This window comes from Rhinoderma darwinii, chromosome 6, assembly GCF_050947455.1.
Source record: "Rhinoderma darwinii isolate aRhiDar2 chromosome 6, aRhiDar2.hap1, whole genome shotgun sequence".
Lineage (NCBI taxonomy): Eukaryota > Metazoa > Chordata > Amphibia > Anura > Rhinodermatidae > Rhinoderma > Rhinoderma darwinii.
Window position 1 is genome coordinate 69,866,720 of NC_134692.1, and position 21,097 is coordinate 69,887,816.

Genomic DNA, 21,097 nt, shown 5'->3' on the forward strand with positions numbered 1-21,097 from the left:
TTGTAGAAATTAGTGTGCACTCGATGTTGCAGAGTGAAAATTGGATTTTTTTCCATAGATATGCCAATACGTGGTGCCCGGCTTGTGCCACCATAACAAGACAGCTCTCTAATTATTACGCTGGTTTTCCAGGTTTTAGAATCATCCTACATGGGGCACTAATCTTTTGCCTGGACATTCGACCAGGCTCAGGATTGAAAGCGTACCATTTCAAATTGAGGCCTAATTTGGCGATTTACGAAGTTTTGGTTCACAACTGCAGAGGCTCAGATGTGAAATAATAAAAAGAAACCCCTGAGAAGTGACCCCATTATGGAAACTGCACCCCTCAAGGCATTTATTAAGGGGTGTAGTGAGCATTTTCACCCCACAGGTCTTTTCCATAAATGATTGCGCTGCGGATGGTGCAAATTAAAAATTTATATTCTTCCCTATATTTTTCCCCTGCTTGGTAGTAGATTTGTTTGAGTATTGCTGGTGTTTCCGTTTATAATGTTGGGGTACATGTAAGCCGGGCGGAGTAGATAAGGGGCATAGTCAGGTGGCATAATAATGGGGTAAAAAAATAATAAAATGATCCATAGATGTGTATTACGCTGTGAAGCAATTCTTTCTGCACAGGCCGGTGTCGCACTGATATATGGCGTCCTTTCTTATCCACCTTTTGGTCCACACTCCGCACCTTTGCAGTTTGGGGAATTTTACTGGGAAAGTGTTGTCCTGGTATAATACGGGCACCGTCGCTTCCAGCAGATATGTTTGGGCCCTGCCCTTCCTGGTTCCCTAATTTTAGGTCCTAGATAAATCGCCTCTTGAAACAGAAGAAACGTTCCCCTCGGGCCGGCACAACCGCATATTTTTTTATTTCCTGACTTATTGGAGCCTTAACTAATTTTATTTTTTCATAGACGTAGTGGTATGAGGGCTGGTCTGTTGTGGGACGAGCTGTAGTTATTATTGGTACCATTTTGGGGTACATGCAACTTTTTGATCACCTTTTTATCCTATTTTTTGGGATGCCAGGTAAACAAAAAAACGCAATTCTGGCACAGCTTTTTTAGTTTTTTTTATACAGCGTTCACCATGCGTTATAAATTACATGTTAACTTTATTCTGCGGGTCAGTACAATTCCGGCGATACCTATTTTATAGCACTTTTTTATGTTTTACAACTTTTTGCACAATAAAATTACTTTTGTAAAAAGAATGTATTTTTTCTGTCGCCAAGTTGTGAGAACCATAATTTTTTAATTTTTTTGTCGACGGAGCTGTATGAGGACTTGTTTTTTGCGGGACAAGCTATAGTTTTTATAGGTACCATTTTTGGATACGTGCGACTTTTTGATCACTTTTTATTCCAATATTTGTAGGGCAAAGTGACCAAAAAACAGAAACTCTGGTAAAGTTTTTTACGTTTTTTTTTTACGCTGTTCACCACGTGCAATAAATAATAGAATATTTTGATACCTCAGGTCGTTAGGGTCACGGCGATACCAAATACATATGGTTTATTATTATTTTTCAATAATAAAGGACTTGATAAGTGTAAAAGGGGGATTGTGTTTTATTTTATTCAAACTTTTTTTTTTTAAACTTTTTTTTACACTTTTTTTACACTTTTTCTCAAGTCCCACTAGGGGACTTGAAGGTCCAACTGTCAGATTTAATTTTTCCAAAATACATTGCACTACCTACGTAGTGCAATGTATTAAATCTGTCTGTCATTCACTGACAGCAAGCCGATTAGGCTTCGCCTCCCGGCTGGGCCTAAATCGGCTTCCGTAATGGCAGAGCAGGAGACCATTGTGTCTCCTGTTGCCATAGTAGCAGTCGCCAGTCCTGATCGCTTGTCAGGGCTGGCGATCTGCTAGTAACCGCTGCGATGCAGCAATCGCTTTCGATTGCTGCATCGAAGGGGTTAATGGCAGGGATCGGAGCTAGCTCTGGTTCCTGCCATTACAAGTGGATGTCAGCTGTAACATACAGCTGACTTCCACCGCTGATGACGCCGGATCAGCTCCTGACCCGGCGCCATCTTGCCGGCAGCTACGGAAGCCGATCAGGCTCCGCCGCCGGGCGGATCTTGACCGGCTTCCATACTAGGCAGACCGGGAGGCCAGTATTAGGCCTCCGGTTGCCATTGCAGCCACCGGAACCCCGGCAATTTCATTGCTGGGGTTCTGATGAGCTGCAAACACCTTAAGTGCAGCGATCGCGTTTGAGCGCTGCACTTAAGGGGTTAAAGGCGGGGATCGAAGCTAATTTCGGTCCCCGCCATTACAGCCGGATGTCAGCTGTCAGATACAGCTGAGATCCGGCGATTATGGCACCGACTCAGCTTCTGAGCCGGTGCCAAACATTTGTCGTAAGTATACAACATTTTGCGGGAAGCACTGGCTTTCCATGACGTATACTTGCGACAAATGTCGGGAAGGGGTTAAATTCTGTTTTCATGTTGTCATTGTGAGTATTGAGTGCAGAATGATGGGGAAAAACGTAATTTTTTTTATTTATTTTATTTTAGCACAAAGCCTCAACGTAACAAAATGTGAAAAAAGTGAAAGGGTCTGACAACTTTCCGAATGCCCTATAATGCCAATCTTTAACTTAGACATTGACTAAAATGGCGCCACTTTTTATAATGTGTGGGCCTAAGTTTTTATAAGGTTACGATAAATAAGCATTTAGATATACTGACTGTTTTCTTTCTTTCTCTAGGTCCTCTATATATTTCTATGCCACTGGGATAATGTTTGGAATGGCAGCTTCTGTATTTTTTCTTTTACTAGTACTGAAACGCTTTATCTCAAAGGTACTGTATGTCTGTACTTTTATTCTTAAAGAGGTTTAACACTTTGTAGCTCAAAATAATTTTAAGGCTGGGTTCACACAGAGTTTTTCGCAGGCGGAAAATCTGCCTCAAAATTCCATTTGGAAGCCATTGAGCGCCGCGTGCATAAAACACAGCGAAATACGCTTTCTCTGCCTCCCATTGATGTCAATGGGAGGTCAGGCGTAATCGCGCCAAGATAGGACATGTCCCTTCTTTCTCCCGCGAGCGGGAGAAAACTGCCTCGGCAGCCCATTGAAATCAATGGGAGGCATTTTCGGCCGGTTTTGCGGCGCGGTTTCCGCGTCAAAAAACTCGTCAAAAAACTCTGTGTGAACATACCCTAAAAATGGAAAATACTATTTACAAATATGTCATTTGTTTAATTTTCTTTCCTCCTAATGTCTTAACTGTTATGGTAATGTAAAGTTTGGGCTTGCTCTGGGGTTGCCATAGTGGCATAAACAGACTAAAGCTTTGTTCCTACTAGCATTCAGGTTTTTTTTGGCTTCTGAGCTACATTTTACATTTCAGTAGCCAATAAGTTACCAATCCAGTAAAATAAAAACTTGTATATTAAAGGGGATATCCGGGGACCAAAAATTGCATTTAAATTATATGTTTATGTGAAAAGAAGTAACTTACTAATGTACTTTAATTTAAAATTCCGTACTAAATCGTGCAGTTCAAACCTCGGGAATTGTTCCCAGAAGTCCTGGAGCTTTTCTAATAATGATAACGCGCCACGTGACTGAGGGCTTGCTCCCTGTGCTGTTAGTGTCGGCGTGTAATCAAGAACATGACCGCAAGGGGCAGTCGCATTGCCTATTGCTTGAGTCCCCGAGCAGAGCATCAGGTAGCGCTTTGCTCGGTACTCCGGCGCTGCTCAGGACAGGAAGCAAGCCCTCAGTCACGTGGGGATTTGTCGGCGTGTCATCATTTTTAGAAAAGCTCCAGGACTTCCGGGAACAATTCACGAGGTTTCAACTGCACGATTTAGTACCGAATTTTTAATTAAATGACATTAGTAAGATGCTTCTTTTCACATACATATATTATTGCAATGCAATATTTGGTCCCTTGATAACCCCTTTAAACTCAAGAAAACTGGATATGAGAAACAATGATTGGATAAGGATGTTGACTTGCACTAATAAGTTTCCATATTGCAATTGCAGCCCAGCACTTTTTGGTTTTTAATCAGCACATGTTGCTTTTTAACTGCATATGCCGTACAGTTCCTGACTGAGAATATAACATGGATTTGGACTGAGAAGAAGCCTTACGTGATAGGTAAGAATCTTCTACATTGAAGGTTGGGGATATTGTGTGATTATGTGCCAAGGTTGGTAACCGTCTGTGAGTTCATAGACAGTCCCCAAAAGAGTAGGAGTGTATTTATTTGCTGTACTTAGTGCCGAGCAGAATAAAAGTTTGTCTGTGAATATTTATGAAATTTGTGATTCGCATGTGCCATTTAGCATGTTGCGGCATAAGCTGGCAGAAGGAAGGGACTGGGGAGAGTGCGCGGGAGTGTTGCCACAGCCAGTAGGTTTATCTGCTGGTCTACACGTCTCCATAAAGTAAGGGCCCTCCTACACTGTTTCTGTCCACTACCAGAGGGAGTCCCAGGAGCCTCAATCTGAGAGGGTGGTAACTGATAACTGTATTTATAGCACTCCTGCTGTTACTGGTAAGGAGGGAAGCATCATAGGTGTTACTAATATGGAGGGAAGGCCCTGGCACTGTGCGTGATCATAGTCTAAAAAACCAAGCTTACTATTGAACTTTTTTCTTGTTTTTCTTTGCCTGCGAAAAAACCCGTCATTGAAGTTGACAACCCTGATACGAAATTATTGTTAATAGTTTTGTAGTTTGATATTTACCTTATTTGCTTCAATATATTCCTTTTCTTGCATTTATAATATTTAAGTACGTAACCTTTCTGTCTACTATCTAACTTCCGACAGTCCCATCGAGAATTAACAGAGCAACAGTGCACATGTGTGACCTACTGCTCCGTTCATACATGGGACTCAGGACCACCATTTTCTAGATTGTTGGGAGTCCCAGCTGTGGAACGCCATCAGTCAAACACTTCTCACCTAACCTTTGGACTCGCAGGATACAGCTAATAACAATCACATCTAAATTCTTCAACTTATGAACTTATCAAATTATTTTATCATTATTAGCTGGATCCTTCGTGTCAGACCAGCTTCCAACAGAATTGTCAGTGCAGCTGACCCAAATAGAATAGTCTTTGACGGAAGGATACAGCTTCTGTGTATACAGGATACATAGCAGCTGTATGTTAAAAAGGTAAAAGTTGAATAAAAGTTAATTTAAAAGTTATTTAAACCACCTAAAACATTGATTGATTTGTTAAAAAAAAAAAAAAAATCAAGGTGTGTATATAGCCCTTAATGACTGGTTATAAAATTTAAATATGCTAAGTAAAACCATAGAATTAATATATTCTAAAAATAGTCTCTAACGCAGGAGTCTCAAGCATGCAGCCTCTGGGGCTGTCATCTGCGGCCCGAGGGACACAGAGCCGCTAGTACAGGCTCTGCTCCGGGACTCTGTGGAATTCCCTGACATCGCTGTCCACATATGGACAGCGATGTCTGGGGCTTCACCAGAGCCGGAGTCCCGTGCAGAGTGCTTGTATCGGCTCTGCTCCGGGACTCTGTGGAATTCCCTGACATCGCTGTCCATATTATATACAGTGTTGTCAGGGTCTTCCCCGGAGCGGAGTCCCGGGCAGAGCACTAGTATCGGCTCTGCTCCGTGACTCTGTGGAATTCCCTGACATCGCTGTCCATATATGGACAGTGTTGTCAGGATCTTCCCCAGAGCGGAGTCCCGGGCAGAGCTCTAGTATAGGCTCTTCTCCGGGACTCTGTGGAATCCCCTGACATCGCTGTCCATATATGGACAGTGCTGTCCAGGGTCTTCCCCGGAGCGGAGTCCTGGCCAGACCGCTAGTATAGGCTCTGCTCTTGGACTCTGTGAGATCCCCTGACATCGCTGTCCATACATCGGACAGTGATGTCAGGGGCTTCCCCAGAGCAGGAGTCCCAGTGATGTCAGGAGCACAGCTGCAGTCCCAGGAAGAGCCTACTAGCGCTCTGCCCGGGAATCCCAGGCAAAGTGCTAGAAGCGGCTCTGCTCCGGGACTCCAGCTCTGGGCAAGCCCCTGACATCCCAGTCCATATATGGACACTGATATCAGTGGCTTCCCCAGAGTTTCGGCGCAGAGCATATACTAGTGCTCTGCTTCGGGACACCAACTCTGGGGTTGCCCCTGATATCACATTCCGGTCCAGGAGGATCCCCTGACGTCATTGTGTATGGACATTGACGTCAGGAGCTCCAGCAGCAGAGGAATCCCCAGCCAAAGCATCGGCAACGCTCTGGCTGGGGATTCCACTCCTAGAGGGAGCCCCAATGGAGCTATCTACTACCCCAATGGAGTGTGTGTGGCATTATCTGCAAAGGGCACTGTGGCATCATCTGCGGAGGGCACTGTGGCAGCATCTGCGGAGGGCAGTGTGGCAGCATCTGCGGAGGGCAATGTGGCAGCATCTGCGAAGGGTAGTGTGGCAGCATCTGCGGAGGGCAATGTGGCAGCATCCGCGGAGGGCAATTTGGCAGCATCTGCGGAGGGCTAACGGTGGCAGCATCTACGGAGGGCACTGTGGCAGCATCTACGGAAAGTAATGTGGCAGCATCTACGGAGGGCACTGTGGCAGCATCTGCGGAGGGCAGTGTGGCAGCATCTGCGGAGGGTAGTGTGGCAGCATCTGCGGAGAGCAATGTGGCAGCATCCGCGGAGGGCAATTTGGCAGCATCTGTGGAGGGCTAACGGTGGCAGCATTTGCGGAGGGCTAACGGTGGCAGCATCTATGGAGGGCACTGGCAGCATCTACGGAGAGCACTGTGGCAGCATCTACGGAGGGCACTGTGGCAGCATCTACGGAGGGCACTGTGGCAGCATCTACGGAGGGCACTGTGGCAGCATCTACAGAGGGCACTGTGGCAGCATCTACAGAGGGCACTGTGGCATTATCCAAGGGTGTGTTGCATTATCTACAGAGGGCACTGGCATTATCTACAGGGGCACTGTGGCATTATCAGCAGAAGGAACTGTGGCATTATTAGCAGAAGGCACTGTGGCATTATCTGTAGAGGGCACTGTGGCATTATCTACAGAGGGCACTGTGGCATTATCTACAGAGGGCACTGTGGCATTATCTACAGACGGCACTGTGGCATTATCTGCAGACGGCACTGTGGCATTATCTGCAGAGGGCACTGGCATTATCTACAGAGGGCACTGTGGCATTATCTACAGAGGGCACTGTGGCATTATCTACAGAGGACTCTGTGGCACTATCTTGGGGCTGCCCAATCTTGACACGTGTGTCTGTCAAACGTTGCCAACTGAGCCTCCGGACTGCATTTAGCGACACTTAAACTGGAAAACTGGATTGTTGAAATAAGCTAGTGGAGAATTCTCTCAAATTTTAAACCTAGCGGTATTATTCTAGTAATTCAAATAACTAATTGATTAACAATAATTTTGTATTGTATTAAATTTGAAAGTAATGCGGCCCGTCAACTTACCATTTTTTCTATATGTGGCACACATACTCGGCTGAGTTTGAGAACCCTGCTCTAACGGGTCGTTAGTATGCCATGCGACAAACCTCTATCACAGAACCGCTGCATTTTGTGTAAACCATGTGCACACTGATAGCCCATGTAAATACACTCTTAGTGTGAATGAGTAATGTGAAGTGACTTGAGCAACTTTAACCCCTTAACAATATTCCACGTTTATTTACGTTGCTGCCATTCGGTACGTAAACCAACAGCATGTAACTAAGTGGCAGTGCTTGAGCGGGCTCAGAAGCTGAGCCAGCACCATCACGAGCGGGTGTCCACTGTATATTACAGCTGACACCCTGCTGTAAGGCCAGGACCGAAGCTAGCTTCAGATCCGGCCGATTAGTAAATTAGATGCAGCAATCAAAAGCGATCGCTGCATCTAGACGGTTCCTAGCTGATGGAAGCCCCGGCGACGTGATCGCGGGGGTGCTGATTATTTCTATGGCAACCGGAAGCCTAACAATGGCCTCCTGGTCTGCCAACTACAGAAGCTTTTTAGGCTTGCTGTCCGGGCCAAGAATATGGCTCAGAAGCTGAGCCTGCGCCATCAGCTTTGGGTGTCAACTGTATGTTACAGCTGACACCTGTTGTAACGGCCAGGACCTGAGCTAGCTTCCGATCTGGCTGATTAACCCCTTAGATAAATCGATCGCTGCATCTAGGTGGTGCCTAGCCAATCAAAACTAGGGTGCCGATGGTTGCTATGGCAACGGGAGGCCTAACAATGGCTTCCTGGTCTGCCAAGTAGGAAAACATATTAGGCCCCACCTGGAGGCGGAGCCTAATAGACTTGCTGTCAGTGTAATTAATAATTTAAAAAAAACCTGTGGATGTCAAACTGCTCACTATCTAATAAAAAAAAAACCTGTGGATGTCAAACTGTTCACTACACCCTTTAAAAATGCCTTGAGGGGTACAATTTCCAAAATAAGGGTCACTACTTGGGGGTTTCTTTTACTATTTAATCGCAGAGTCCTGCAATTGTGTGCTAATGCAGAAAAAATCACCAAAATGGGCCTCAAATTCGCATTGTGCTCTTTCACTCCTAAGCCCTGCCATATATCCAGGAAAATGATAAATGCCTTTAGGTGTGTAGTCTCCAAAATGGAGCTGAGCCAGCGACATCAACGCCGGGTGACAGCTGTATGTTACAACTGGCACCCTGGGGTATCGGCCGGGACCGGAGCTAGCCTCCGATCCGACCGGTTAACCCCTCACATGCTGCGTTCAATAGAGATCGCAGCATGTGAGGAGTTTAGAGCCACCGGCACCTCAGTAACGTGATCGCTGGGTTGCCGGTGGCTGCAAAGGTGATCGGAGGGCTAATGCTTACCTCCCGGTCTGCCAGTAAGGGAAGCCTCCTATGTCCCGTCGTCGGTGGGGCCCAGGAGGCTTCCGGTACCATCGGCAAGATGGCGCCGGCTCAGCTTCCGGCTCAGAAGCTGAGCCGGCGTCATCAGCAGTGGGTGTCCACTGTATGTTACAGCGGACACCCCGATCTATCGCCAGGAACCGGAGCTAGCTCCGATTCCTGGCATTAACCCCTTCGATGCAGCGATCCATTGTGATCGCTGCATCCTAGAAGTTTGTAGCAAATCGGCAGCCTTGCCATGCGATAGCAAGGCTGGCGACTGCTACTATGGCAACAGGAGCCCTAACAATGGCCTCCTGTCTGCCATTACGTAAGCTGATTAAGCCCCACCCGTAGGCCCGTAGGCTTGCTGTCAGTGAACAACTGACAGTTCTAATACATTGCACTACATAGGTAGTGCAGTGTATTAGAACATCAAACAAACAGTTGGACCTTCAAGTCCCCTAGTGGGACTAAAGAAAAGTGTCAAAAAAAAGTGTAAAAAATTAAAAAATAAAAGTTGTATAAAATACAATACGTTTCAAATAATAGCACAAAACACAATCGCCCTTTTTCCCTTATCAAGTCATTTATTATTGAAAAATATAATAAAGCCATACATATTTGGTATCGCTGCGACCGTAACGACCTTAACTATAAAAATATGTTATTTATTCCGCACAGTGAACGCCGTAAAAAAAACTAAAAAATACTGACATAATTGCTAATTTTTGGTCACTTTGTCTTACAAAAATTGAAATAAAAAGTGATCAAAAAGTCGCATGTACCCAAAAATGGTGTCTATAAAAACTATAACTCGTCTCGCTAAAAACAAGCCCTCATACAGCTTTGTCGACGAAAAAATTAAAACCTTTATGGCTCTCACAACTTGGCGACAGAAAAAATCCATTACACGTACATGCTCGGGCCGCGTCATGTACGTGGCTCGCCATGGGTTGGCTGCCCAGCCGCCGCGTCACTCCGGGGAGGGAGGTGCTAGTACTATTTATGTCCGGCATTTCACTCGGCTCGTGTTCGACTAGCTGACTAGTGTCGTGCACGAGCCGGGTGAATGTTATGAGACACGCAATAGGTGTCTCCCGGCCATACAAATTGAAATAGATGTGTTGAAATCACATCAGTGTACCCCTGATGAAGCACTGTGACCAATAACGGTGCGGAAACGCGTAGGGACATGTGTTAGTGGCACGGATTGACCAGGTGTTATATTATAATACAGATAGGGGGAATCGTTGTTTGGCAGCAATTGTGCTAACAATAGTACTATAACCGCTCCTCCTCTGTATGGTCTACCGTGCTTACGCCTTTACAGTACAATTGGCTATTTAGCCCTTATTTTAGTAAGGTTTTCTACAATAAAAATTGTATTTTAATCGTTCATTCAGGCAGTGATACCTTGTAACATGTAATTTATAACGCATGGTGAACGCTGTATAAAAAGAATTTAAAAAATATGGCAGAATTGCTGTTTTTTGGTCACGTTGCCTCCCAAAAAAAAAGGATAACAAGTGATCAAAAAGTCACATGTACCCCAAAATGGTACCAATAAAAACTCCAGCTCATCCCGCAAAAAAAACAGCCTTCATACCACTACGTCTATGAAAAAATAAAATTAGTTAAGGCTCCAATAAGCCAGGAAATAAAAATATGAAGTTGTGACAGCCCGAGGGGAACGTTTCTTCTGTTTCAAGTGGCGAATTATCAAGGCCCCTAAAATTAGGTTACCTCATTATTATACCACCTGACTATGCCCCTTATATACTCTGCCCGGCTTACATCTACCCCCACATTATAAACGGAAGCACCAGTAAGACTCCAAACAAAACTACTACAAGCAAAGTCCACGCTCCAAAAGCCAAATGGCGCTACCTCCCTTCTGAACCCTACAGTGTGCCCAAACAGCAGTTTACTTCCACATATATGGCATCGGCATACCCAGGAGAACCCTTTTAACAATTTTTGGGGTGTGTGTCTCCAGTGGCACAATATCTATGGAAAAAATCCCATTTTCACTCTGCAACATCGAGTGCACACCAATTTCTGCCAATCACCTGTGGGGTTAATATGCACAGTACACCCCTAGTTGAATACCTTGAGGGGTATAGTTTCCAAAATGGGGTCACTTCTGGGGGGATCCACTGTTTTGGTCCCACAGGGACTTTGCAAATGCGACATAGCGCCCTGAAACCAATCTAGCAAAATCTGTGCTCCAAAAGCCAAATGGCGCTCCTTCCCTTCTGAGCCCTACTCTGTGCTCAAACAGCAGTTTATGACCACAAATGGGGTATTGCCGTACTCCAGAGAAGTTGCTTTACAAATCTTGGGGTTCTTTTATTCCTTTATTTGTTGAGAAAATGAAAAATTTTGAGCTAAAGCTACGTCTTATTGGAAAAAAATGATTTTTTTTATCTTCACTTCCCAATTCTAATAAAATCTATGAAACCCCTGTGGGTTCAAAATGCTCACTACACCCCTAGATGAATTCTTCAAGGGGTGTAGTTTCCTAAATTGAGTCACTTTTTTTGGTGAATTCACTGTTTTGGTCCCTTAGGGGCTTTGCAAATGCGACATGGTCTCCGCAAACCATTCCTGCTAAATTTGAGCTCCAAAAGCCAAATGGCGCTCTTTCCCTTCTAAGCCCTGCCGTGTGTCCAAACAGCCTTTTATGACCACATGCGGGGTATTGTTTTACTCGGGAGAAATTGCTTTACAAAAGTAGTTGTGCATTTTCTCCTTTTAGTCCTTGTGGAAATTAGAAAAAATTAGCTAAACCTACATATTCTTTGAAAGAATGTAGATTTTCATTTTCACGGCCTACTTCCAATAATTTCTGCAAAAAACCTGCGGGGTCAGAATGCTCACTATACCCCTAGATAATTTCCTCAAGGGGTATAGTTTCCAAAATGGGGTCACTTTTGTGGGATTTCCACTGTTTTGGCGCCGCAAGAGCCTTTCAGACCCGACATGGTGCCTAAAATATTATCTAATAAAAAGGAGGCCCCAAAATCCTCTAGGTGCTCCTTTGTTTCTGAGGCCTGTGCTTCAGTCAATACGTGCACTAGGGCCACATGTGGGGTATTTCTAAAAACTGCAGAATCTGGGCAATAGATATTGAGTTGCGTTTCTCTGGTAAAACTTTCTGTGTTACAACAAAAATAGATGAAAAATGAATTTCTGCAACAAAAAAAAAAGGAAATTTGAAAATGTCACATCTACTTTGCCTTAATTCCTGTGAAACATCTAAAGGGTTAAGACACTTTCTAAATGCTGTTTTGAAAATTGGTTGTTTATTTCTCCTTTATCCCTTGTGAAAATGAGAAAATTCAACATTTTAGTGGAAAAAATTGTGATATTAAGTTTCTCCGCCTAATTCTAATAAATTATGCAAAAGATTTGTGGAGTCTAAATGCTCACTATACCCCTAGAGAAATTTCTTGAGGGGTGTTTCCAAAATGGGGTAACTTGGGGGGTTTCCACTGTTTTGGTCCCTCCAGGGCGTTGCAAAGGCGGCATGGCACCGAAAAACAATCCAGCAAAATCCATTCTCCAAAATCCAAATGGCGCTACTTCCCAACTTCCCTTCTGAGCGCTGCCATGTGTCCAATCAGAAGTTTATTACCACATATGGGGTATTGCCGTAATCAGGAGAAAATGCTTTACATACAGTATTACACCGAACAAGGAAAGAACCAAGGAGTCTCTAAGTCAAAAAAATATATACATAATCTTTTTATTTGACAATATTACACTGTTTACACAAAACGAGTTTCTAAAAATGAATCACAAATGAATCACAAATAAAAGCATGGCCGCCACATGGGTCAACTGTTAATCAAATATGGTCATGTAAGTAAAGACATATTAAAGTATACCTCAAAACAACAGTATAGGTAGCATGATATAGATAAGGCGAGGTATACTGGCTACAGGTGATATGTTAAACTGCTTCAAAAAGGAAGCTCCAAGAATGGCGGCCGGCCCCAACGCGTTTCGGCTTCCGCCTTCGGCCGCCATTCTTGGAGTCTCAGCTACATGGGTTAGTACTTTGCTAGTACTCCTTGGTCTATTGTTCGCTGCTTTTTTGGTACTTGGGCCTTTACATATATATGGTTATTAGCCTAGTATCTATACATACATTAGCTCTCTTTTTTGGACATTATAACACATTGTTCATTCTGTCCTATTTCTATTGCACTTTTCATGCATTGGAGTAACATCCCTCTTACCGACTTTTTGAAGCAGTTTAACATATCACCTGTAGCCAGTATACCTCACCTTATCTATATCATGCTACCTATACTGTTGTTTTGAGGTATACTTTAATATGTCTTTACTTACATGACCATATTTGATTAACAGTTGACCCATGTGGCGGCCATGCTTTTATTTGTGATTCATTTTTAGAAACTCGTTTTGTGTAAACAGTGTAATGTTGTCAAATAAAAAGATTATGTATATATTTTTTTGACTTAGAGACTCCTTGGTTCTTTCCTTGTTCAGTGTAATATATTTTTGGAGTACAGTCGCAAGTTATAAGGGAGGATATATATATATTGTGCCAGATGATGCAGCATGCATGCCCTGTATATAGGATTTATTTTACATACAGTATGTTGTGGTTCTTTTTTTCCTTTATTCCTTGTAAAAATTAAACATTTCTATGCTTTTTCAGAAAAACAGTTAATTTTCATTTTCACTGCCTAATTCCACTAAATTCTGCAAAAAACCTGTGTGGTCAAAATGCTAACTATACCCCTAGATAAATTCCCTGAGAGGTGTAGTTTCCAAAATGGGGTAACTTTTGGGGGGTTTCCCCTGTTTTGGTCTATCCAGGGCATTGCAAACGCGACATGGCACCGAAAACCAATCCAGCAAAATCTGTGCTCCAAAATCCAAATGGCACTCCTTCCCTTCTGAGCCCTGCTGTGGGTCCAATCAGCAGTTTATTACCACATATGGTATATTGCTGTAATCAGGAGACATTGCTTTACAAATGTTGGGTTGATTTTCTTCATTATTCCTCGTAAATATTAAAAATTTCTATGTCTTTTCAGAAAAAAAGTCGATTTTCATTTTTATTTTTTTTTAACTCGTTTTATTGAAAGTAAATAACACATAGACATGATAAACATAACATTATGGGTGACATACAAGAAACCCATTTTTTCCATGTAGCATAAACAAAAGAACAACTTAGATCTCCGTATACAATAAGAATTAAATTTGGAACATCCTTATCCGGTACTTTACATATCATACCCATTTCATATTAGAGGAAAAAGCAAGACAGATATAAACAACAATATTTTAAAGAGCTGTACATTCCAGGTCCGATCTCTTTCAACATCCAGACGTTGCACCCGCCCACTCTAAGACCAGCTTCCACGGCACTCTGACCCATCTAAACCCCCTGTGTGGATAAGGAGGACCTGAGGTCGCCTACATTAAAAGATGCAAGGGGCGATGAGCACCATCGGCCCCAAACTTCCAGAAATTTATACTGACATCCCCGATGTTTGTATACTAGGTTAGCGTAGGGTAGTACAGAGTTAATCAGTGTCTTCCATTGAGTAACTGTTGGATGAAGGTCTCCCATCCAACGAAGTGCAATAGCCTTCCTGGCCATGAACAGGGCCTCACGTAAAAATATACCTTCATAATGTGTCCAGGAATCCAATGGGAGCAGACCCAATAAACACAACCCAGGCTCGCAGGGGACTTGTTTATCTGTTATTGATGAGAGGAAGTCCGTAACCCCTCTCCAGAAACTGGCAATTACCGGACAGTGCCACATCATGTGATCAAAGTCCGCCCGATCATGATGGCATCTTTTACACCTAGCCGAGTAAGCTCTTCCCATATGCAATAACCTGGTAGGGGTAATATAGCATCTATGAATAATATATAACCGTCATTTTATTATTTGCCGCTGGCGAAAACATAAGGTGTGAAGACATTGCGTCGAGCCAATCCCCCTCAGTCAAGTTAGGAATCAGCCCCTTCCATCTGAGTTCCACTGCACATTCGGCGTGAGCTAACCTTTGAGACAGGAGGAATGTGTAGACTACGGATATCAGGCCCCTTGGGCCTTGTGTTCGGAGTATCCCTATAAGGGGTAGTGAAGATATCAAGGTCTGAGCGTGCCTGAATTGGGCCCTGAGTATATGGCGCAGTTGCACACATGTAAATGTGTCCCTCTCTGGCACCTGGAATGTATCCTGTATTTACCTAGCTGACAAAGCATGTCCATCCTCAGTACTCAAATGTTTCACCTCTAAACCCTAATTTCACTGTCTAGTTAGATAGAAAATTAAATTGTGCTCCCACAATATGAGTAAATTATATTATATGGTTCACTGAAGTAACAATAAAGTAAAAAATACCTTTTATTTAGTAACTAGTTAAAAACAGGGGTAACACACCACTGTAAACATAAGCCCCACCGTGATTGTTAAAAAACGTATTAAACAGAAAACACTGAGTCATTGTAATACATCTAACTCGGTGTTTTTTTTTAGATATTTTGTCTGAAACCAGCATATATCCAGGGCACATCAATAGTACACTCCCCAAATGAAGCACAGGTGTCCGAAATAATCGGTTCTCCTAGTGCTGGGTGTAACTCAATATGACTATCCCCAATGCAAACATTCCATAAACAATGCAACGACCCTACGCGTTTCAGGTACTCATCCTCAGGGGTCCGTATAATGGTAACTCTGGCCTTCACACCAGCGATAGAATCCTTTGAACAGCAGGTATTCTGCTGTAAGTCACGGCAAAGATGCGCGTATCGATGTCAACGGCATACTTCATTGCAGGCGCTACGTTACTATAAGCGCTAAACTCCACCCCTCGTATTCTAGCGGCAAACATGAACTGACCAATCCCCGCACCCTCACGATTAGTGACACCTGCCCATGTGACCCCTCGCCGTCAGCTGACAACCAGGGGTCATCATCGGCCGCATCAAGCCGCTCGCGCAGGCGCAGTAGAAGTCAAGGACAATTCGCCCAAACTGCCAAAGTGAGAGAAGGTAAGCGCTACACGATGATAGAATATAAGTAAATCTCGCGGGACAGTTAAACACCGCAAGTAGGCTGCCTGATATAGCAACTATAACGTATTAATCACATATAGGGTGGAAAGAAAAATACGATCCCTCATAAATATGGGGGGCCGAAAGACGGTCGCCGTTAAAAAGCGGCAGACCAAAAAAGCCATCTCTAAACTGCGTATGTTGGACAATTATAAACTCACCCACCCCAAGGATCCCAAGGAGATAGGTCGTTCATAAACTGTTAGATGAAACATGTATAATTTGTCTGCTCATTTAAACCTGCTGGATGTATGCATTCCAATCTGTGGATCCATTGTGCTTCTTTGCGTAAAATCAGGTTATCCCAATCACCTCCTCTTTTGGGGGGTCTGACAAGTTCAATAGCTTGAAATTTTAAACATGCTGCCTGGCCTTGATGTTTGACATGCACATGTTTAGATATTGGGGTATCCCTCTCATGGACAATATCTCCAACATGCTCCCTAATACGGCGACGAAATTGTCGTGCTGTTTTTCCCACATAATTTAGGGGGCATGGACATGTGATTAGGTAGACCACTCCCGCAGTCTTGCAATTGACATAATCCCGAATAGTGTATTGTTTCTGTGTGGTTACGCTAGTGAAGCTATTGCCTTTAAAAATGAAATCACAGGCTTTACAACTGCCACACCTAAAGGTACCTGGTATTTGTCTGTCCAGCCACGTGCCCCTAGGTGAGATGGGGTCAAAACAGCTATGCATAACTCTGTCCCTTATATTTTTCCCTCTCCGATACGTGACAGACGGCCTCTGTGTGATCTGATCTACCAGATCTGCATCAGAACTGAGAATACGCCAGTATCTATTCAAAATCTGCATAATATCATTTTGTTTGGAATCATAGGTACCTATGAGTCTTGTGACCTGTACTTCTTTCCGTTTTTTAGGGATCAGAAGACATTGCCTATCAGCATCCCTTGCTCCCTCATAGGCCGTCCTGATGACCCTCTCTGGGAAACCTCTGTCCTTCAATCTCGTTTTGAGCTCCTTTGCCTGGAACTCAAAGTCACCCATAGAACTACAATTCCTACGTACTCTCATAAATTGGCCTTTTGGTATGCCACTTTTGAGGGACTGAGGATGACAGCTATTCCATTGCAGGAAACTATTTGTTGCTGTTTCTTTCCTATGTACCTTGGTGTGGATAGTGCCATCTGGTGTTTTGGTGATTTTCAAATCTAAAAAAGACAATTCTTTCTCACTGATCTCACATGTGAATTTAAGTCCTACATCGTTCATGTTGAGGGCTGCTACAAAATTATGGAACTCATCCGCTGTAGAGTTCCAGAGGATCAACACGTCATCAATATATCTTATCCATAAACCAACAGATGAAGTCCAATTGACAAATTTGTCCCCAAAGACAATTGTCTCCTCCCACCAGCCAAGAAATAAATTTGCATAGGTGGGAGCAGTAGGACTCCCCATTGCAGTACCACATTTCTGATGGTAAATTTTGTCTTCAAAAATAAAAATGTTTCTTTCAAGGACAAACTGTAATAACTGCATGACAAACTGGTTATGAGCTGCAAACTGGGTACCTCTAGATCCCAAATAGTACTCGACTGCTTTATAACCACATTTGTGCGGTATGGATGAATACAACGCCTCGACATCCAGACTAGCCAAAAATGTATCTTTCTCCAAGGAAATGCCATCAATCTGTTTCAGGACGTCCATAGTATCACGTACATATGATGTAAGACTCAAAACAAAAGGGCGCAACACTTGGTCAACATATGTACTTACATTTTGAGTTAGATTATTTATCCCTGAAACAATAGGTCTGCCACGTAAAGGAGGGTACCCTTTGTGGATTTTAGGCAGGCTGTAGAAACACGCCATAACAGGAAATTGTGGGTATAAAAATCCAAACTCCCCTGCACTAATCAAAGATCTGCTCTTTGCATCACTCAAAATGCTCAGCAACTCTTTCTTGAATAATGTCGTGGGGTTATCCTTTAAAATGGTATAGCAGTCGTGGTTAAATAAAATGTCTTCACACATCTTCTTATAGCCATCCCTGCTCATAACCACAATGTTCCCACCTTTATCGGATGACTTGAGAACAATATTCTCTTTTTTCTCTAAAGTGGTAAGAGCTAATCGTTCAGACCAAGACAGATTATTATCCATTCCCCTGCTATCCTGACTAAGATTTTTAATCTCATCTCCCACCATGTCCACAAATAAATCCACATTGGTAAAATCTCCTATAGGTGGCAATTTCCTACTCTTCATTTTAAGATTGGTGAAAGGACCTATACCTGGAGTGCGTCCAGATTCCTCTAATAACCCCTCGAGTGCCGAAAGGCCTTCCATATCAGACTCCTCCAAGCCCAATTCCATACATTTTTTTCTATTATGATGTTTAAAAAATTTTATCCATTTCAGTTTGCGAGCAAACAAATTAAGATCTTTTATCCACGAAAATGAATCAAATTTAACTGTAGGGACAAAAGACAGTCCCTTTTCTAATAGTGTGATCTCTGATGCACTCAAATTATATTCAGAGAGATTAATGATTTGAAGCCTATCCATGTTATTCCCTTTCACTAATCCTTTTGACCCCTCAGCATATAGCGGGAAATGGGAGGATTGTTGGCTAAAAAATTGTTGCCACTATTAGAAGAGGCTCTCCCACGGCCTCTATTTCTACTTCTTGCTCCTCCCCTAAATTTGTGTTTCCCACCAATGCCTCCAAAGAAAGGGCCCACTCTTTCAGAGTCTGTAGTTTCACTCTCTGATGTGGAAGGGTCAGATTCCCTTGGCCCCCTATTGGTCTGTTGATATTGCTGTTGTTGTGTAGTGACAAAATCATACGCTTTTTTCTCCCTAAATTCTTGTAGATCTCTCTGGAACTGGAAGTGTTTACGTTCCTTGAGATGGTTGGTGAACCTTTCCAAAGTTTGTTGGAGGATTTTGTCCCTTTTATCAAAACCAGGGGTATCTACCAAAGACTTGGCTGCCTCAATCTCTTTTTTAAGCTCAACACTAATGAAGTCAAACTGGACCTTTTCTTCCTCTACCAGAATCTGCATCAGCCTAAGTGAGCTCCCTGTAATCTCCTGCTCCCACCTTTCTTTAATATTGGCGGTTCTTAATCTTGATGCTGGGACAATGGGGACCCTGAGACCTCTGGGAACTATCTTGTTCTTTAAATAGTTTTCCAGACTCTGGATCTCCCACCAACTTCTAGTATAATCTTTGTGCAATCTATTCAAATTTTTGAACGTGGATTTAAGAGATGCACCCTGAACTGAATACGTCAGTTCACATTCAGAAAAGACGCTTTTAGCCTCACTCATCCACCCATCTGTGTTTAATTCAGAAAGTGCAAAGGCTGCCATACCTAGATAAACTGAAATTAAATAACTGTATGAATTAAATGTAATTTCACTGTCTAGTTAGATAGAAAATTAAATTGTGCTCCCACAATATGAGTAAATTATATTATATGGTTCACTGAAGTAACAATAAAGTAAAAAATACCTTTTATTTAGTAACTAGTTAAAAACAGGGGTAACACACCACTGTAAACATAAGCCCCACCGTGATTGTTAAAAAACGTATTAAACAGAAAACACTGAGTCATTGTAATACATCTAACTCGGTGTTTTTTTTTAGATATTTTGTCTGAAACCAGCATATATCCAGGGCACATCAATAGTACACTCCCCAAATGAAGCACAGGTGTCCGAAATAATCGGTTCTCCTAGTGCTGGGTGTAACTCAATATGACTATCCCCAATGCAAACATTCCATAAACAATGCAACGACCCTACGCGTTTCAGGTACTCATCCTCAGGGGTCCGTATAATGGTAACTCTGGCCTTCACACCAGCGATAGAATCCTTTGAACAGCAGGTATTCTGCTGTAAGTCACGGCAAAGATGCGCGTATCGATGTCAACGGCATACTTCATTGCAGGCGCTACGTTACTATAAGCGCTAAACTCCACCCCTCGTATTCTAGCGGCAAACATGAACTGACCAATCCCCGCACCCTCACGATTAGTGACACCTGCCCATGTGACCCCTCGCCGTCAGCTGACAACCAGGGGTCATCATCGGCCGCATCAAGCCGCTCGCGCAGGCGCAGTAGAAGTCAAGGACAATTCGCCCAAACTGCCAAAGTGAGAGAAGGTAAGCGCTACACGATGATAGAATATAAGTAAATCTCGCGGGACAGTTAAACACCGCAAGTAGGCTGCCTGATATAGCAACTATAACGTATTAATCACATATAGGGTGGAAAGAAAAATACGATCCCTCATAAATATGGGGGGCCGAAAGACGGTCGCCGTTAAAAAGCGGCAGACCAAAAAAGCCATCTCTAAACTGCGTATGTTGGACAATTATAAACTCACCCACCCCAAGGATCCCAAGGAGATAGGTCGTTCATAAACTGTTAGATGAAACATGTATAATTTGTCTGCTCATTTAAACCTGCTGGATGTATGCATTCCAATCTGTGGATCCATTGTGCTTCTTTGCGTAAAATCAGGTTATCCCAATCACCTCCTCTTTTGGGGGGTCTGACAAGTTCAATAGCTTGAAATTTTAAACATGCTGCCTGGCCTTGATGTTTGACATGCACATGTTTAGATATTGGGGTATCCCTCTCATGGACAATATCTCCAACATGCTCCCTAATACGGCGACGAAATTGTCGTGCTGTTTTTCCCACATAATTTAGGGGGCATGGACATGTGATTAGGTAGACCACTCCCGCAGTCTTGCAATTGACATAATCCCGAATAGTGTATTGTTTCTGTGTGGTTACGCTAGTGAAGCTATTGCCTTTAAAAATGAAATCACAGGCTTTACAACTGCCACACCTAAAGGTACCTGGTATTTGTCTGTCCAGCCACGTGCCCCTAGGTGAGATGGGGTCAAAACAGCTATGCATAACTCTGTCCCTTATATTTTTCCCTCTCCGATACGTGACAGACGGCCTCTGTGTGATCTGATCTACCAGATCTGCATCAGAACTGAGAATACGCCAGTATCTATTCAAAATCTGCATAATATCATTTTGTTTGGAATCATAGGTACCTATGAGTCTTGTGACCTGTACTTCTTTCCGTTTTTTAGGGATCAGAAGACATTGCCTATC

The 21,097-nt window shown here is 43.2% G+C and overlaps 1 protein-coding gene across 1 annotated transcript in view; it reads left to right on the top strand.

Annotated features, from left to right (window-relative positions):
* Positions 1-21,097, top strand: part of NEMP2 (nuclear envelope integral membrane protein 2) — a 66,743-nt gene that overhangs the window by 21,563 nt on the left and 24,083 nt on the right. Inside the window, exons 5-6 of the mRNA XM_075831258.1 lie at positions 2,719-2,812; positions 4,009-4,123. Of these exons, the coding sequence (XP_075687373.1) occupies positions 2,719-2,812; positions 4,009-4,123 (209 nt within the window). The remainder of the gene's footprint in view (positions 1-2,718; positions 2,813-4,008; positions 4,124-21,097) is intronic.